The sequence below is a fragment of the Semicossyphus pulcher genome, unplaced genomic scaffold, assembly GCF_022749685.1.
Source record: "Semicossyphus pulcher isolate SPU_LCO1_2020_fin unplaced genomic scaffold, fSemPul1.0.p SCAF_4, whole genome shotgun sequence".
In the NCBI taxonomy this organism is placed as follows: domain Eukaryota; kingdom Metazoa; phylum Chordata; class Actinopteri; order Labriformes; family Labridae; genus Semicossyphus; species Semicossyphus pulcher.
This window is the reverse complement of record NW_027211715.1, coordinates 29,126,244-29,146,131: the sequence shown is the minus strand read 5'-3', so window position 1 is coordinate 29,146,131 and position 19,888 is coordinate 29,126,244. Positions and strand designations below refer to the sequence as shown.

General features: G+C 41.2%; 2 protein-coding genes across 3 annotated transcripts in view; one reads left to right on the top strand and one right to left on the bottom strand.

Annotated features, from left to right (window-relative positions):
- Positions 1 to 3,810: 3,810 nt before the first annotated feature.
- mpl (MPL proto-oncogene, thrombopoietin receptor) lies at positions 3,811 to 11,761 on the top strand. Of its 2 annotated transcripts, none has more exons than XM_069679991.1 (12): positions 3,811 to 3,922; positions 4,290 to 4,413; positions 4,811 to 4,989; positions 6,534 to 6,694; positions 6,957 to 7,107; positions 7,214 to 7,328; positions 7,421 to 7,590; positions 8,041 to 8,183; positions 8,681 to 8,840; positions 9,003 to 9,084; positions 9,206 to 9,293; positions 9,539 to 11,761. In XM_069679991.1, exons 1-12 carry the CDS (start codon positions 3,811 to 3,813, stop codon positions 10,001 to 10,003), a joined length of 1,950 nt encoding a protein of 649 aa, XP_069536092.1. In that variant the 3' UTR covers positions 10,004 to 11,761. The 2 variants fall into 2 exon arrangements, with proteins under 2 accessions (XP_069536092.1, XP_069536093.1); XM_069679992.1 differs by having other exon boundaries at positions 3,871 to 3,922; positions 4,371 to 4,413.
- Positions 11,762 to 14,059: 2,298 nt separating this feature from the next.
- The window catches only part of ddah1 (dimethylarginine dimethylaminohydrolase 1), an 87,450-nt gene continuing 81,621 nt past the window's right edge, over positions 14,060 to 19,888 (bottom strand). Inside the window, exon 6 of the mRNA XM_069680118.1 lies at positions 14,060 to 15,641. Within this exon, the coding sequence (XP_069536219.1) occupies positions 15,525 to 15,641 (117 nt within the window). The 3' untranslated portion in view covers positions 14,060 to 15,524. The remainder of the gene's footprint in view (positions 15,642 to 19,888) is intronic.

Below are 19,888 nucleotides of genomic sequence, written 5' to 3'. Positions count from 1 at the left end.
AAAAAGGTTATCTATAATTACTAATAAAAACGTGTATACGTTATTTCAACACTATTTCAATTTATTTTCATTTAAAACACATTCAAAACAGACAAATTGTAGCCTACCATCTGTTTTCGCCGAAGCATTAGCTAGCTTTTAGCGCCATCAGCAACAAATAAAATGCCCCTCTCTGCATTGTACACTGGTATATTGATTGCACCGGCACATAGGACGCAGCCCACTTTTTAGATGTAAAAAAATGTATTAAAAGTGAGTCTCATACACTGAATTTTACGGTAGTTGTGCCATTTGCATATGGTTAGTTTTCAGTTACAAAACAGACTTTCAGTGGCCCATATGACAGATTTTATTCTCGTGTTCTGTTGCTGTTGATTCTGACCTCTTCATCGTGAGAATGGTGGGAAACCACAGGCCAGGCTACTGGGGGGCCAAAGTGTCCTCAGGAACACTGATCTCCCTGCTGCACAGAGCTGATCTGTCACTGAGCTTCCTCCAAAAACAACCACAGGCACAGAACTGTCTGTCAAACATGGTCTTAGTGGATTAGCTTCCTGAAGACTCCCACAATACACCAACGCAAATGTTTTATAAAGGAACAGGAGCGCCATAAAGTGTATTTTTAACCTCTGACCTCTGGTCACATGAAAATGCAAACTGTTACACTTATTTACCTGATATCCAGCTGCAGCTTCAATATTTAAATGTGTTTTTTCCTGGGTTAAGTCAATGTTGAAATCTATTACCTATTTCCACAGACTACGCCGTTATTTTTTATATCGATATAGAACAGTCTTATATGTTTGCTCACTATGCGACCTATCAACTACTGTAGCTAGGTTAGCTCTGTAGCTAGGTTAGCTTCTGTAGCTAAGTTCGCTCTGTAAAGCTGCACAGCTTTGGTGTTGCCTTATGTCACATTTTACCAATTAGGGCAGATATGAAGAAATAACAGGAAACATGTACAAAAGATTAGATTATATTCGTCTAAAGTTTGGGTTGATTAAAGGTTGTTTGGAGCACTGTGGTGTTGCAGGTAACGATAGTTTGCTTGAAGGGTGGCTCTTACAATTTGTAATGTTACCTTGCTTCTGCTGTGGAACCTGACAACTTTAATGGCTTTTATGGCTTCTGAAAGTTAGGATTAAAAATGACTGTCTGGCTAGGTAGGCTTATTGTTTTCTCTGAGCTCTCAGTTCTCAGGGTTGGAAAATAATGAAAACCTCTGAGTAACTTGTGTAAAATCTTCAGAACAGCTTCCTCAGGTGCAGGGTGCTACCACCACGCTGCTAGAGATGGTATCAGTCTGTGGTGAGCACTTGTTTTCAGAGAAATATGTTTTTCTGGTATCAAAACATCACACAGAGAAGATTTTTATAAACACTTTTAGTCGAGAACATTCCCAGTCAAAGAAGTCAAAGTCCTTGCAGACAAAATGTATTGACATAAACAACTGACTTTTGGGGTTACTTTATCTTAAGAATACTCAAACATTAAAATTATCATAAAATGAGTTACAGGTGAATCAAGATATGAGAACAGAGATGATACTGATAAAGTGATGTGTAAAAGTTACAGCGCGGAGACGGTTCTTTTCAGCACTTATCAGGTGTATGAAATTATCCAAAATAATCCTACAGAGCTTTAACAATACTTTAGTGAGCTTGGGGTTTGAGAACAAGTCTGGGTGGTAGGAAGTGCCCAGCTGAGAGTGACAGGTTTGGAGGAAACTGTTTTTAATATTTAAGCAGGCAAGTGGAAGGAAGTGGCTGAGGTGGGCTGGTTCTGCAGTTCTTAGTAAATGTTGCAAGGCTTCTTAATAAGCAGCAGATCTGGGCCTGTTTATTTTTAGAGTATGTGGAGTTAGTAAGTCATTGATACATCTTGTCAATTAGTCACAATAACTATGATGTAGTTTAAGAGCCATTAATCAGTTTTTTATGAGATTTTGGTATGTTGTTATCTCGTAAGGGGCTGCACGGTGGTGCAGTGGTTAACGCAATTGCCTCACAGCTAGAAGGTTCCTAGTACAAAGCCCGGTTTTGACATAGTGGGCCTTTCTGTGTGGAGATTGCATGTTCTCCCTGTGCATGCGTTGATGTCTCTCTTCCCTCCAACAGTCCAAACACATGCTTAATTGGTGACTCTAAATTGCCTGTAGGTGTGGATGTGAGCGTGAAAGTTTGTCTGTCTCTGTGTCAGCCCTGTGATTGACAGTCGATCAGTCCAGGGTGTACCCCACCTCTTGCCCTATGACAGCTGGGATAGGCTCCAGCCCCCCGCGACCCTGAACAGGATAAGCGGTATAGATAATGGATGGATGAATCTCATTAATAATGCTGAATGAATAACTGAACCCTGCTGTCGTGCTGCAAGTCAGAATGTGGTTAATCAGCAGAGGCTGATGGGTCGAGCTAACTTTTTTTTAGACTCCTGAGATGTCTGTTGCCAGATGTGAACGTATTTGGATGAGAAGGTGGTGCTGGGGAGGAGCATAGGTTTGGCAAATGCAAGTTATCAAAGCTTTACTGTTTGAGCTTGCTAATGAGCTAGTTAATCATCTTTTTTTCTCACAGAATGAGGTTCTATTTGTGGAAGCTGAACAGTGATGTCTTTTTATCAATCCAAGGAAGCTGAGAGACCTTTTGGAATGTAGCGAACTTTGGTGCACCAAACAAAAGTAACTTCTCTTCTCATCACTGTGGCCTGCTGTCTTCAGGGAAAGAAAAGCTAACAACAAGGTTTACTTCCATGCATGTACTACATCACATAAATCAATTACGCATTGAGCAAGCTAGCAAGCCAGGTATAGGGAGCACAATCACAGACACCCGTTTGTCAGTCTTTACATATCAGTAAAAGAATACTAGATTTCCACTCACTAAAAAAGACAGACTTCTTGGACAGCCTGTCAGTACAGTTAACCTCACTGCAAGCCGTATCATTCGTCTGATATTTGCATGAAAAATTCTCAAAAAGGCACCAAAGGAGTTTAAGATAATTAACTTGTAGCTGAGATGACACCTGGCAGACAGCTAGCAGCATGCACCTGTCACTCCAAAAATATATAGTCCATAAAAACGTATAGCTTTAAGCCTTGTTATAATTTAAACATGTTAGTTATATAAAAATTAACAACCTCTACAGTCGTCATGAATAGATAAATTAGCCATAAAGACAAATACAATTTTTTGTACCGGCCTGTAAACATATTTAAAATAATGTAAAAATGGGCATTTTAACATGGGACCAAATGGGGATTGACTCGCATTTGGAGCCAGCCTCAAGTGGCCGCTCAAGGAACTGTAGTTTTTGGCACTTAGGCATTGGCTTCATTTTTCAGCCATGGCTTCTGTATTTCCTGAAGTCCATGATGTGCTCATAAAGTCTTTGTTAGTGATTTGACTCGATACATATCCTTCATTTCAAAGATTTTCTTTTAAAATCTTTTAAAGAAATAAGTAAGAAGTAGGGAAAATAATGCAAATCCAGAAGGTCAGCAGTAGAAACTCCAATTTACTATGAATTTATTTTCTAACTGAAACTACAGCAATATATCACAAGTTTAATCTTACTGCAATCACTCCTCCAATGCTGCCCTATTTCGGTGCTAACTTCCTCCATACACTAAGCACACCTCCTGCTTCAAGCACAACTGCTGACATTGTTCCAACCCCTCAGCGCTGCTCGACCCTTCCCACCAATGCCTACTGAAAACCACAACAGACATCACCCACAATGCACATACACGAGCATTTAAGTGCCATGGTGGTTTGAGATGCATAGGTTCTCAATATATCTCAATCTAAGATGAATTTGCCCTGCAGGTGGAAGATACTCCTTCTTATCTTGTGGATGCAGGTGGGCTTTGTGCCTGGGATGCATGGCAAGGATGGGACTGTCAATCATCTGTCAAAGGAAGGTAGGGCTTAGGGATGGATAATTTGTGTACAGTTACAGTTTCTTTCTTGTATACCATTTATGTCCACTAAAAATGCACCTTAGGTTATAACATATCTAATGTATACAGAGCTTAAAAGTCCCAAGATGGGTTGTTTTTGTCTGAAGGGATAGGATATTGTGAATCTACTATTTTACTATTTTGTAGAACAAAATAACCTGCATGAAGATACGTCTGGATTTGTACAAACAACTTAAGGATTCAAATACTATATTGTGCAAATTGTTTTTCTTTTGGGAACAAACAGAGATTTTAAGAGCTTAATCTTGCTTTGTGCGACAAATAAATAGTGCTCAAATATATATTATGTTTGTCATTTGTGGAGCAGATGTGTTGCTCTTAAAGGATGAGCAGGATCCTAAATGTTTCACGCGGACTGAACAGGATTTCACTTGCTTCTTTGAGACAGCAGACAGCAACAGGACCTATGATTTGCTCTACAAGATTGTGAGGTATGATATACACAGTGAATATATTGTGTTTTGTATGTCAAGTCATATCATTAAAATAGTAATTTCCTCCAGAAATTCTTTGAGTCATATTAGGCATTTTTTGTACTTTAGACATGCAATCATTTGTTTCATGTTATTCCTTTTCATTTGTGCTTGTGTGAACTTTAAAGTGTCCTATGGGTCTATGGGAAACTTTATGTCTTGTGTTGCAACAATTTTTTTTTTTTTTTTAATTTAAATCTTGCACATAATTTTGCCTCTTTAACTGGTCTTATTAGTCACATGTAAAGCACTTTGAACTGGACAAGGAGAATGTTGAATTAAACACAAATAAAGTGTGATTGATTGATTGATTAATGTAACTGTCTTTTTGTGTTCGTCACTTATTTTAATCAAGCCTGCCCGGAGAGAATAGGTGTGAAATGTCTGTCCAGAGAACAGAAGAGGGAACTTTCCTCCACATCTGCTCGTTTCCTGCTTTGGACGTTTTCATCTTTGTGGATACTGAACTTGCAGTGGTGGAGCACAACACCAACAGCAGCCTCTACAACCGGACTGTCTCTGTGGAGGACCACTGTGAGATTTATTTATTCTTTACAATATATTTTAAAGGAGTGGAAATAGATTGATTGCATGTTGTGGAAAAAAATAAACCACACATAAAGTCAGATTTAAAACACAATTTTTACTGAATTTTCTGAAGTGCTGTCTGACCTGGCCACACTATATTTTGATTTTGATATTTTTTGTCATACATTTGATCTCATCTGTTTATGACTCATAGTGGCAATTCACCATGTTCGCATGACTGCCATTTTTCTGCATAACACTCAGGGTGGGAAGCGCAAATGCCTGAATAATGTTGTACTGCTTTGGTCAAGGTTTGGAAGTCAAATAAACACAGAGATTCTGACAAAATCATTACTGGTATAAAGCTCCTAAATTCATTGGCAACTGGAAAGACAACAGATAATGAAAATCCAGACAAACATTGAACCATAATTTAAGTTTAAACAACATATTCGATAACTCGTTAAACAAGAACTAGCATTAACGTTCAACCACTTGCTATCTAACTTTACTGTTTTTCCAAGATAAAATCATGTAAGCCATAAGCTGGCTAACATGCATTACTGTTAGCTAACTGTAACATAAGGTGGCTAACAGTAATGCATGTTAGCTGTTATGTATGGCTGACAGTAATGTTAGCTAACTGTAACATAAGATGGCTAACAGTAATGCATGTTAGCTAACTGTAGTGTAAGCTGGCTAACAGTAATGCATGTTAGCTGTAATGTATGGCTAACAGTAATGCATGTTAGCTAACTGTAGTGTAAGATGGCTAACAGTAATGTAGACTGGTTAATAATGTACGTTGGTTAACTGTAATGTTAGGAATTGGTTATTGCTAACTTAACCTGTTATGATTTATGTGTGTAGCTTAACATGGTCCAAATTTTGGACGGTATGGGAAACCAACAAAACTCTGTACAAACAAGACAAAGCAAAATGGTCCCTTTTGGGTTTCTAAAAAATGGCAGTGGGAATGAATCTCCCTACATCCACCCCCTGATTCTTTCAAAATGACAAATGAAAAGCTAGGACCCAAAACAAACGAGAAATTTGAGTCACAGGAGAGGGGAAAACAAAATGGTTGGGGACAGAAACTGGGCAAAAAGAATACTGCTCAATTCAAACTTTCATTCAAAACAGGAAACACAGAAAGCCAACTGAAGGTGTTGACCCTGTGGAGACAAAAACCCAACTGAGCAGAGAAACCAACCTCCTAATATAGCCTCTCAGCCAGGCTGATTGCCAACACCTGGGGGAGAAAATCACAGGTGCAGCCAATAGCTCCTAATCAGCAGGGAAACCTGTGACTGGTTTTGGATCTCTGTCCTAACAAATTAAAAATACAAATCAATCAAGACCGATAAAATTAAAACATATTTCTAGGTTCTCTATTTTAATCCATCACCACGTTTTCTTTGACAGTAGCTCAAATTACAAGTAAATGCCCACAAAGCCACAATTTGCGATATTTTTTCTTCACGTTACCGAAACAGTAGTAACTTATTTCTACCAATAGATTCTGTAATGTGTTTTTCTTTTATTTTTAGTTCTCCTGGATCCCCCCTTTAACACATCTTTACACCATACTGGCAAAGCAGGACAGCTGCAGGTTTTGTGGCACTCAAAGATCCCGCAATACAGTGAAGATGGACCGATTTATAGAATTAAATACTCCTCTAAAGGGATGGGAGAGAAGATAAAGGAGAAGGTATGCGCACACACTTTGGATCATCTGGTTTCAGACAAACAAACGTCTTTTATATCCAGTTGAGTCGCCCCCTGCTGGCCATTAGAAGGAATGCAGGTTTAAGGAACTGATGCATTTATACAATCTTATGTTTGTAGCCTATAATTTTGTGTGTTACTTGTTCACTTACTGTGATTTACAGGCTTCAGTTGGTTATTAAAGTGGGTGAAAAACAGTGCCTAAAATATTATTGTAAAATGCATGATGTCTGTGATGTTTGCAGGACAAGGAGGGGGACATACTGGACTCACTGGTACCAGGGGAGGAGGTGCAGGTCCAGGTCCAGGTCAGAGTGAAACGTGCCTATAATCCAGAAGCAGGACACTGGAGCGGCTGGTCACGCCCTGTGCGAGCCGTGGTTCCCCAAAGTGCAGGTGTGTCTAAAAAGAAAATAGTGTGAATGGACGATTAACCATCTCATACCTTGACCTCTTCTGTCACAGACGCAACATTTAAATGATAATGTTTTCCTTTTTTCAGAGGATATTTCACTGATGTGCTTCACCTCTGATCTACAATACGTCACCTGTCAGTGGAACGGGAGCAGATATGGCTATCAGACGGAGTACAAACTTTTCTACCAGATGGGTCTCAGGTACATTACACTGAGAAACAACAGCATAACTTGTTGCTTGTTTTCCATCTCTTTCTTCATGATTTAACATGATGCCATTGTGACTCTTACAGTAAAGCTGTGGGCTGGACAGAGTGGGCTGAGTGTCTCGCTAATGGAAACTTGACTGACCTGTGCCGTTTCCATGGTGACGAGTCCAGAAAAGTCCGGGTGAAGCTCAGCACCACCGCAGCTCCTCTCAGCAGAACCTTTTACACTCAAGAGTTCACTCCTAACGCGATCAGTGAGTGTTTTTGTTCCTTTGATCCTTTTATTATTTTTTAAAAATCTACATTAATCAGATTTATAACTAAAAAATGTCATTTGATGAGGTGATGTAGAAAGGGAACTAAAAATGGTCGTCTTAACAGATGAAAGGAACTTATATATTGTGTAAAGTTTCTCACAGATGCAGTAGGGGTACTTCAGGAAAATTATGAGCTAACAGTCAACTTCTTCAGAGACTCAAATTATCACTGAGACATTCTTAGAAAGTTAAGAGGCTCACTAAATTACTCATCTTCACATCTATAGGCCGGATCTAAAAGCTACCCTGCAGCGGACTGCCCTTTAGTTACCACAGAAGTAAAGGCCAAAGTAACTTAATCACCACCCCTCTTCTGATCTCTTATTTTGTTAAGTCAGGCCTCATGGTCTTGTGCATTGTATTCTAATGTGTAATCTTTGTTTTCAGTCAAAACCTCCCCACCAGGTCATCTGAGAGCAGCAATGGAGGGAGAGAAGTTGTTCTTGAAGTGGGAAGCTCCTCTTCCGTCTCTGTCGGCTCACCTGCGATATGAAGTCGGCTACCAGATCAGAGGGGGTGCAGACTGGATGGTAAGATGTCATCTATGGCAACACAATTTACAACTTTGTTTATTTTTTAATGGTTAAGATATCCCAGGGCTAGGTTTGTTTTCCTGAAATATAAGTTTTATCGGGGGGAGAAGTCTGAAAAAACGTTTTGTCCCCTTTCAATATGTTTTGCAGTACTATACTTCAACTCTTATGTTTAGAATAATATATATAATATCTTTATATCCTTAAGTTGTACTTATAGAAAAATGAGGGCTGTGGGTGGTTATGCTACTGGGTCATTCTTAATTTCACCACTAGATGGCACTAAAGAACACCTTTTTCAATTCTACATACAGGGACAAGTTTAAACTTTGACCTCTAATCCATTACACTAGTCTGAAGCTGGATGGAAAAAATGACTTATTTGTTTAAATACAGCATTCAGGGAATAAAAAATAATTGTGTTAGGACGTATTATGATATTTCAAAGGAATAGCAAAAGCTTTAGAGAAAACTAAACACCTTTCTGTCCACAGACGAGACTCCTGAAAGGTCCAGAGACCAGCACATCTCTGGATGTTCCAACAGGCAGACTGTTCAGTGTGAAGCTCAGAGCTAAACCTGATGGGTCTGTGTACTCAGGCCACTGGAGCGACTGGTCAGACGTGCTCACTGGTGACATGCCCGCTGACAGAGGTAAGCTCACGCCCAATTACGTAAGGGCAGTGATGTTTAAAATGCACTGCTGTTGCTTTATATTTTAAATACAAACATTACAGACCTGTGAAATGACGTTCTTTATTACTGTGTTAAAATACAACTATTGTAAACCATACCTGTCTTAAATCATCTTCACAGGTCTGCTGCTCATGCTGTATATCCCTGTGTCTGTGCTGACAACCGCCATCACCCTCATGTCCTTATTTTACAAATATCACAGGTAGGACTGTCGTCATCGTTCACACTTTAAACACCCGCTTCTTTTCAATGTGCATTGTACACTTAGCAACATTTTTAAGCTTCTGATCAACTATTTTCCCATTATTTGTGTGTTTTTACAGGAAGCTGAAGCTGTATTTTTGGCCGCCGGTGCCTAACCTTGACAAAGTCCTGCAAGGCTTTCTGACAGAGATCAACGGGCAGAAATGGGTAAGTTATAGTTAGTTTCTTTGCTAGTGGAAAACTATAAAAAAGCCATAACTAATTCAACCAAACTGCTTCAGAATAAATTAAATATATAAATACAAATAGGAAATAGATTAAACACAAGTGATAAAACAAAAAATTAAGGGTGATACAAACCAGTTGATGGTCTAGTTTACACTCAACACCAGCAGCTCTGAACGTGTGTCTGCTTCCCCCCTTGTTAAAATTACTTTGTGCTCACACTACAGGATCCTCCAATAACCCCAAAGCAGTGCTCAGAAGAAACCATGTCATCGCTGGTGGAGATAATGTCTGAATACGAGGTTTCAGGGCTGGGGAAGCCAACACAGGAATCCACGCAGCTCCTGTCACTGGAAAGCGGCCTCTCCATCAGAGAACAAGCTGCCGGACGCCTTGGAACTGAAGTGTTTCCAGACTACGTGACTCTGAACAAAGACAGTGTCATTCTCTGCCAAAAGGGAAATAAATATGTCTACGAGCAGGTTGGAGAGAAAGAAGGGGCTATGGTGGAGGATGAGCTCCTCCAAACACGTCCCTCTTCCTGCAGTGATGACTCAGGCTGTGGCTCTCCCTGCCTGGGCGACAACTTTCTGAACCACTCGTACTTGGCTCTGGCTGAGTCTGCAGACCCATTTGACTGCAAGGTCAGTGCTGCGAGGGGGCCGGGCAACATCTATACTAATCTGCCCTGAAGATAAAAGTCAAACATATATACTTTGTTTTCACTCGTCAATCAATCAAATTTTATTTGTATAGCGCCAAATCATAACCAGGGTTATCTCGAGACACTTTACAGAAAGAGCAGGTCTAGACCGACTCTTTGTTAAGTTATTTAAAGAGAGGCCCAACATCAATCCACCATGAGTAGCACTTAGCAGATTTGTTGTATGTACAACTCGTAAAATAACACACATATCCAAGTTAACTGTATTAGTAGCTGCAGCGTCAGAACATGGCACAGTTATTTGTTTTAGGTACTATTGATGCACCCTGTAGCTCAAGCCGTGGTACGTTAGGTACATCGAGTATTAAGATCATCTCATTGTTTGTCACTTTTGCACATAACTGCAGCACTGATTTAAAGGTAAACGCATGGGTATTTCACCCAGGAAGGATAAAGGAAGATAAGAAGTTCAACTTTCTTTTACAGTTCAAGCTTTAATGCCATTGAAGACATTTAGGCTACGTTCACTCTGCAAGTGGTCAATTCCGATTTATTGCTCAGATCCGTGTATTCTTTGGCTGTTCACACTGCAGTCTGATATTGGCCACATTTTTACAAATAATGTGAACTGGTCACGGTCCTGAACCTACACGCATGCGCAAAAGAACAATAACAAAGACCGCGCAGCACGTTGTCGTACGTAAACAAACATCGGTGCCGTGGAAGTCAGCGTTTCCGGTTTCATGTATAGTTTGATGTGCAGTGGAAGCCTGCGAATTCGACAGCAGATGATAACGAGTACGAGGAGAAAGCAATGGCTGCTACTTCAGTACAGAGGTGTGTGTGTGTGTGTGTGTGTGTGGACGAGGAGTCGGAGCCGTCTTCCATGTTTGTATTCACAGTTTGACTCCCGCTGGCGCAGAAATTTGACGAATGTCGATCGAGAGTGACGTAAAAGTTGCATGAAATCCGATATGACAGTTCCGACTCCATTGCAAAAAAATCTGACCTGAATCTGATTCAGGACCAAATGTGAAAGTGACCCAAATCAGATTTGAAAAGATCAGATTTGGGCCACATTTGCCTGTAGTCGGAACGTAGCCTTAGACATATTATTATATTACATTTCCAGTATTAATTGTACTGTATATAAGCATTTGTCCACATTAGAGTTGAGTTTATCTACACTGCTGTGTGTTTTGATGTCCACTACAGGGCACAAACAGATCATTAGATGATTCTGATGCTGCAAGAAAAGATGCTTCAAGAAGACTATTGTAGAAAACCAGGATGGAAATATTGATACTTTTCTGTTACTGTTTTATGCTTAAGATACCAAGGATTAAAAAGAAGGGGGAAAGGTTTATAATGCTAAAAAGGAGTTGCATCAGTATGAGTACGTACACGATTTAAATTTAGCATTTGAAAGCAGCTTCCTACAAATTTTGTCTTGAACGACTTGTGTATTTGTTGCTGCTACTCAACCACAGCACTTTGGTGTTTCAGATACTTGTTGCAATTGCCTTTTAAATGTTTATTTTATACCCATGTATCCATATATGGCATTTATATTAATTACTGTATTTCTTTTAGATTTTTAAATTAGTTTAAAAATGTATAATCCGACTGAGGGGTAGGAAGGCTGACATGAATGTGAGGTGCAACCAAAACGCCTCTCCTCAATGTCCTCTCCTTCCATGTAACAGCGAATATGTAACAAACATTTTATCCATCATGCATTACAGTGCAGATTTTGTACTTTTGGCTAATAAACATTAAAAAGCTGTGTTTCTTCTGGTTACATTTTGATCAATATTTTGGACAAATCATGATGTAGGAGACACATTCTGAGGCCTGATACAAAAATACTCCTGTTGGTCTGTATTACACATCTGGCGTCACTAGGTGGCAGCAGAGATCAACTGGGAGAGATGGGTTGTCTTAGTGCTCAATGAGACAATGCCAGTTATTCTACATCATTTCGATTTAGTCTCACCTGATGAAGCCTCATGATCTTTACCAACCTGGTCCTTGAGAGTTTTAATTGTAAATATGTCCAGAGCTTTAAAAAACACAAAACACAACATAGTTGAATGCTAGATGTTAATTTATTACACAAAGTAGACGAAAGGCTCAATTTAACATGACTCAAATCATTATTACTCACAGCTTGTATGAAAACCAAGAGACCTGAGTTGGAAGAAGTGCAAACACAACACCAATGAGTACTGGGGTGAGTGATAGGGATAAGTCAGAGGGTAAAAAAGCCCTCAACAAAGTCAGCACATGTTTTTAGGAGCGGTTACTCATGTCCAGCCAAGAGCCAAAAATGTATGAAATGTCTGATGTTAAATCATTGATAGGAAACGGTAAGTTTGCGACAGAGCTGCACAACAAAGAGGTGATTTAAAGGTGACAATTTTAAATAAAAGGCCCAGAATCCAGTGTGTGACTGTCCTTTCATGGCTCAGATTTCTGGAGTAACTGCGTGGGAATCAGATCTGAATGCTCTGCTGACAATACAATCACCCTGCACTCAGCCAACCGCCCTCTGTAAAATATACTGCTACTGTCACAGTTTAACGGCTGGCCATCACATCGACAGTGTGTCCGCCAGACTGTATGATATCATGGCCATAAATTAGCCCACATTGTGTATGAGGCAATAGCAGAGGGTGGGAGAGAGCGAGAGCGTCAGACAGAGGAGCAAGACAGAGAGAGTTTTAAGAGCGTCAGTGTTTACTGGTGTACAAGCCTCTCCTCCCAGCAGGAATTCTTTCCGTGTTTCATCACCACTGCCCGCTTGCCCATGCACAAACGTCTGCAGAGGGAGGCTGAATCACCTCCTGATGTCATTTCCTCAACTCTCACTTACAATCACACTGAGACACAACATGGGTTCAGATGTGATGGGGTCTAACAAGTACAGTTTAAACTCTATGTACATGTTTATTGTGTCTACAGGCCTCAACGGCAAAGATAAGGCCTCCGAAACAGAGCTCATCCACATCCTGTAAACTCCTGCTGGCAGCGAAGGGTTGTGAACACGCATGGAAACACAGCAAACAGAGGCAGTTAGCTTGTTCTGCACGCTGAGTGCAAACTCTCACTGCAGTCACATTTGGAGCTTTTGGATTTAGAGGAGCAGACATCAGCTTCCCAGCATGCTGATCACAGTCAGTTCTGGCATAAAAGCTGCCAGAGAGGAAAAAGAAGACAGGCAGAAGCAATGGTGTGAGGAAATTACAGAGCCTTCAGGATCATTCAGCAGGAGAGAAGGCAGAGGTTTCCAACACAGGCATAGAACATAAAGAGGAGGCGAGGAAGACAGCTTCGTTTATCGTTATAATAACGAAAGACACACCGCCGTGATGTCACCGGTTTGTGAACAAGCCTTTTGTAACCTCTGTGGCTGCCATTTTGGATTTTTGGAAGCAGAAGTGACCATATTTGGACAAGAGGGTGGATTCACATCGTCTCTATTCTGATTGACAGGCCAGCTTTGTGGCGACTTGTCAATCACAGGTAGCCACGCCCCTTAAGCATACACTACTTAAGCATCAAGTTAACTCTAAATGGGACCATAATTATTTAAAATAAACAGCATGCTGTATTGAAGAGAATCTGTTTACATACATTCTGACCTCTTTTTGCAACCAGTGTAGTCTCCCCCTGCTATTAGAAAGAATGCAGGTTTAAGGTACTTTAGCTTCCCTTTTGAAACCAGAAGTTACGTCAGCCTCATATATATAAGCTGTGTCCCAATTCATGGGCTGCAGGCCGATTACGTCGCAGCAGCGCGTCCAAGGCTGTCCCAGTTCGAAGGCTCCTTCAGATGTGGCCAACAAATGCGTCCGTCTTTTCCTGGGCCACGAAGGATCCATGGGGTGCATCCCCAGATTCATTGCGCGCAAATTCAAACAAGATGGCGGACTCTAACACGGCCGAGAAAAAAAACTTTTAAATGTTTAAAATTTTTGGTTTCAACTCAATCGAATAGCTTGTGTTACGCATGTTTAAAAAAACGAAGGGGCCCTTGAAACGAATTATCTTTTAAATAATAGGCTAAGTTACGTGACGTTAGTTATGCTAGCAAGCTAGTTAGCCCGCTAGCTACCTGTTGCTAGGCGACAGGAAATCCTCTGTCGACCAGACCAGTCTCATTCCAGTTCGACTTTAACGGTCTACACAGGCTATGAATGGAGCATCCTCCGTAGACCGCCTCCTCCGAAGGATGCAGCCCCTGGATTGGGACACAGCTACATTCTGTGTTTCCCACACAGGCAGCTTCTGTCTGTCCTCTGTACGGTATGTACGGTAACTAAATTTGCATTCAAAGATGGTCCTTGTAGCATAAATGACCAGGCTACAGCTAGCTTCTGTGGCTGGTGGCGTCTCCAGTGCTGTTACAATCAATAGCAAAGATAAGTAGTGGTCATGAACAGTAAAAGCACCTCAGGTCTCATTGGCAGAACTTTCAATCACAAAGTAACAAATCACAAAAAAATCCACTGCAATCGTACCAAAAGCTTCATTCTCCAGACGACGTTTCAAGAACTGTATTTCTCAGTCAGATAGTATGGTCCTATACGTTTTCATAAATTACACAATGTTAAGTCAGTGGTTTGAGATTACTGTACGGTCATGACAAAAAGTCAGCACCAACAATTAGCAACAGTTTAACACCGTTGAAAAGAAACATTGAGGTTTTGATGTTACAGCAGTCGCAGGATTGTTTCATTCATCTCGCCTTTAAATACAGTTCTTGAAAAATGAATTACAATTGAGTCCCATTTGCATTTTATAACCTGACGCACACTAAATTAAATCACAGTTAAAATGCTGCACAGTATAAACCAAGTGTATAATCAGTAGTTGATATTTAATTCATAAACCTGCAGTGAAATGTTTGTTCCTTTTTAATGGGAACTAAATCTAATTATCAGAGAGATCCTCCTGGTTTTGTCCAGCGCTCTGTCTCATGTGAACAGTTAGCACGGATTGGTCTGCATACAGGGGCTCAGCAGGTTGGTGGGGGAGGAGGGGTGCTCAACATGGCACGTACAAGATTTGTTATTAACATTAAGCTTTTGCAAAGTAATTGTTAAGAAGCGAATACAGTCCAAAAATTAAATAAAGGCTCGACATGAGGAGAATTAATGATCCCTTATCCGACTTTTAAGCCTCTCCTTATGCCCTGTATGTTTATAGAAAATATTAGAATATATCCAAAATAGAGAGCAAATTAATTTCCTAGTAATATATCCGAATTATTGCAGCTACAACTTTAACCTAAAACTAACTGTTTAATATCAACTCAACTACTCACACACTTTAAAGACCTTTTAATGAAACTTTAGTATTTAGACGGGAAAAGGGAGCTCAGATGACTAACCAAAATTGATATTCTCTTTCTCCTTCAGAAGCAAAACACTTTCCTATATTACCTTCAAAGTAAGATAGCTTTGCTTAACATGGGGATCCTTGTTGATCGGATACAGACCCCGCTCGGTTACAATGCACTGAGAGGCCCCCCCTGTTGAGCGTGCTCAAATGTTGGCCTTCTTATTGAAGAGTACAGAGCAGCATGTGAGGGCTCCGTCCACTTTGGCCTTCTCCGTGTTGGACACGGGGATCAGCATGTGGTCCTTCAACTTCTCAAACACCTGCAGGACACACAGACGAGATGATGAGTGGAAAAACTGACATCCTGCCCTGATAATGAACACCTCGAAGGGTTTATCCATGACGTTGTGCAACCAAAATCTAAATTCTTTAACAAGCTAAGACCTGAGGGTCTGACTAATACCTGAAACAAACATTACCATTCAATAAGGGTTAAAGGCAATGGAAACATTGTTAACTACTCCAGTAAACACAACAGATCTTAGCTATGACGTGGCAAAAGAGGGGACTTCTAGTCCAAGCAGCTCAAGAACACTTTGGCTTAGTTTTTAGCCAGAAAGCTAACGGTATGCTAGCAAGATTTAAAGTTAATAGCTGTGTCCCAATCCCGGGGCTGCGTCCTTCGATGGACGCGGTCTACGTAGGATGCGCCATTTGTAGCCTGCATAGACCGTTAAAGCCGAACTGAAATGAGACGGTCTGCTCTACGGAGGATTTACTGCTTGCGTCACCAGCCATTCCTGCCCTTACCCATGCGTCACCAAACACCGCCACTGTCGCCTGGCAACAGGTAGCTAGCGGGCTAACTAGCTAGCATAACTAACGTCACGTAATTTAACCTATTATTTCAAAGATAATTAGTTTAATTATTTTTAACATTTGTATCGCTAGCCATTTGATGGAGTTGAAACCAACCACCTTTAACATTTAAAAGTGTATTCCTCTGCAGTTTAAAAGCCGCCATCTTGTATGAATTGGCGCGCAATGAATCTTGGGATACGTTAGGCCGCAAAGGATGCACCTGATGGATCATTCATAGGCCCGGGAAATGGAGGACGCATTTGTTGGCCGCGTCTGAAGAAGCCCTTGAATTGGGACAGCCTTCGACGCCTTTGAAGGATGCAATCCCTGGATGGGACACAGCTATTAACTCTGCGTTCGGTTGACAAAGTTCATATAATTTTACAGTATGTTTAACAACAAGTCTAGCTAGCTAACCAGCCATGTCATCTCCACAAACGAACATCAAGATTATCAGGAACAAATGATAGGTCTTGTTAACTGTCACCCGCATCCTGAGGCAGAGAGTTGATTAGCCAATAGGATGTGAGATAATTGCTGATGTGATCCAAAGTACAATCAGTTCAGATCGCAGTGTTCTTCTTGCTGCTCGTGTGTTACAGCAGCCGTTCTGTAGTGTTCAGAGGATGAGGCCACACACGACAGCTCTCAGTGTCATATATTAAAATGTCTCCCTCTTTCTTTCAGTTTCTCTCTCCTCAGCTGCTTTCAACTTATCAAAAGTTTTCACAACGTCCTTGGGTAGCAGAGTGAGCCAGTGTTACAGGTATCGCCCAGCCAGCAGCGCAACGAGCTAATTGGAAGAGGCTGACGAACAGCTCAACCGGCAGTAGTTAAATTGAAAGAGAGCACTTATGCAACACTTGCTGGAAGTTTGTTTACTCTGCTTGTCAACTCTTAATGTGCTGTGATTTAAAAGCCCTGCAGACAGACACAAAATGTGAAGTAGGAGAACAAGCATCCACGAAGGCTTCCTGCTCTCCCGGCGAAATTGAAAAATGATGGGAGTGAGAACTATTACGACATGCTCAAAAGACCCTCGTAAAGTAGTGTGTCACCCCGTGGACATTTTCCAGAAGAAAACCAGTGTTTTCCTACCCGACTTCCAAACCAGGATATTTTTCTCTTTAAACTCTCGCTCCAACCCCGCTGTGATACTGAGCGGGGCCCTGCAGCAGAGTTAGAGGGACCAACTAAACAAATTCTTATCTCGTGACGCAATATGGCTGACGAGGCCTCTGGTGATGAAGTTTAAAGACACCACATGTATTTGCCTTAAAACTTAATGATTTTCTACCCGATAGATTTTGTGTAATTTGGCAGAAGTACATGTAAGAGCCCAATGGCTCATGGTGTTGATGCATATTTCTCCACAATGCTCCAAAGTTTTGCAGGTGTTGGTCACAAACTAAGGTTTGAAAAATGTAAGGATAGGAGTGCTTCCTGGACTCACATTTAACTAGTTTGAGGAATAATTTGAGGATTCTTTGGGATACACATAGACATAAAAGGCAGTCTCATTTTAGACTATTAAAATGTGTTTTCTGACCCATTTCAGCATCAAGCCAGCTTCAGGTAGACAGCTCTCATGAAGCAACAGGCCCTTTTATAGCGGTAGTTTGGTGGGTTACCACTATAAAGGGACATTAAAACGTTTCCTGCTGACTACTTTCTTAGTGGTTAAAGCCACGTTACCTTCATTGTTTACTATTTAATTTACCCCATAAAAGATTTTAGTGGTCTAGTGAGCTAAAGTCGGTGACATCTCGGTTTGCAGTTCCTGAAACCATGCGGGGAGCGTCAGAAAGCAACAGGTTTTTTTGTTTTGATCAGTGTTTAAACCTGGTTTAATCACCATGTGTTTTGGAAAGGAGGGGACCTCTGCAGATAATCACCTCTCTGTTAAAACCTGTAATGACATCTAAAAGAATCTTAACCTAAAAAACAGTTGAGCTTTGAGAAACGAGCCAGAAATTTTGCAGAGCCTCCTGACGTCCTGTGACCAACAACAACATAAAACTGCCTTATTTTTTGGGGGGGTCTTTTTGCCTTTATTTGAAAGGACAGCTGAGAGAGACAGGACAGATGACATGGGATGACATGCACCGAATGATCTACAGACGGGACTCGGACCTGCGATCAGTGCGACTCGGACTGTAGCTTCTGAATATGGGGCGCCTGCTCTACCAACTGAGCTAAACCAGCGCCCCAATATTTATGTATTTAAGGGTTTAAATCACCAGGTCAGTTGATTTTGGAGAGGAAGACACCTGTGTGGATGGTTTCCAGTTAAAAACTTGCCAAAGAATGAACACATTTTGAGATTATTTGAGTTTACAGCCTGCCATGCCGTTGCTTTTGCATTCTCTGTGCACGATGACGACGCCATGGTGTGAGTGGATGATTCAAATCCTCGACTTTTTTGGGGCAGCCACACAACAGCTTCCAAAAGCTTCTGTTGAGACTCCACATTCAGAGGGTCATCTCAGGGAAAGCTTCCCCCAAAACAACATCAGTAAATCCCCTGCTGTTTATAGCATCTCCACCTCCAAAGTGTCTCTCGTTTTGAACATTTCCAGCCGAGCTCTCATTACTGCGGTTGGATTTATATGTTGCGTCGGAGGGTGGCATGGTCCCGCACAGTGGGGGCTTCTATTTTTCACTGGGCCTTTTGTCTGCTCAGTTTCTTTATCTCCAAACTGAGAACTCTACAGCCGTCGCCACTGCTACCCATTAAAGATGCCCCGGCTCCACCCCCTCCGACCCCTCCACTCCTCTCTCATGACCCCCTGGCTTTGTTAATGTGGGACTCTTATGTAACTTCATGAGCAAACTAAAAATAGACCAGGGATTAGGACAGACGGTGTTTAGAGTTAGAAAGCAGCAGAATGTCTCTGAGATCCTTCGAAGAAATCTCTACATCTCATCGGAGGAGGGAGCGACAAGTTCCCTTGGGAAACATGTATGGACTTCTGTATTACTGAACAACAAGGCCGGATAGTTAACTCGGATAATACTTTCTTTCTGTTTGTGTTATATCTTGTCCTACTTATTTTTCCCACTTTCTTTAAAGGCAGGTTTCAGCCAAATACCAGATTGCAGGCCAATTTCTGGTGGGTTCAAACTCGATCAAAGGACTGGAAAGTGTATCATGGAACAAATATGCACAAACACTGCTCCAAATGGTCCGTTAAAAGGTGCGACCAAAGCAGGAAGCACGAGTTACACAAATAGATTTTTATTATTCTCAAGTTGAATCTTTTCTGGAAAAAACAGAGCCTTCATCGTGCATGCGAGTCCAAAGACGCATAATTTAGTGAATTCTTCCTACTAAAAATAGCCGGCGGAGGTTGGGGTTTTCACCACAGAGTACATTTTGAGGTCTGAGCACTGTCTCTGCAGATTGTAGGCTGCTGGGTTCGATCCCGTGAGAATCCCTTTGACTTGTTGTGATGTGGAATGACCCCAAAGTATCCAAATAACACAGTTAGTGCTCAGTGTTTCCAAACCCCAACAGACGAAGTGAGACAATAACACGCCAGTCATGGTGGGCTACTGTGGAAAGCGATATGCAAGGCACGTCTTAATGGTGTTTCCAAGTAGGTCATTGCATGTCTGAAAGAAATTAAAGAAGATTATGTGTTCCTGCGGTGATGATGATGTATGCTTCAGGACACTGTTGGAGATGGGTTCAGCCAGGTATGTC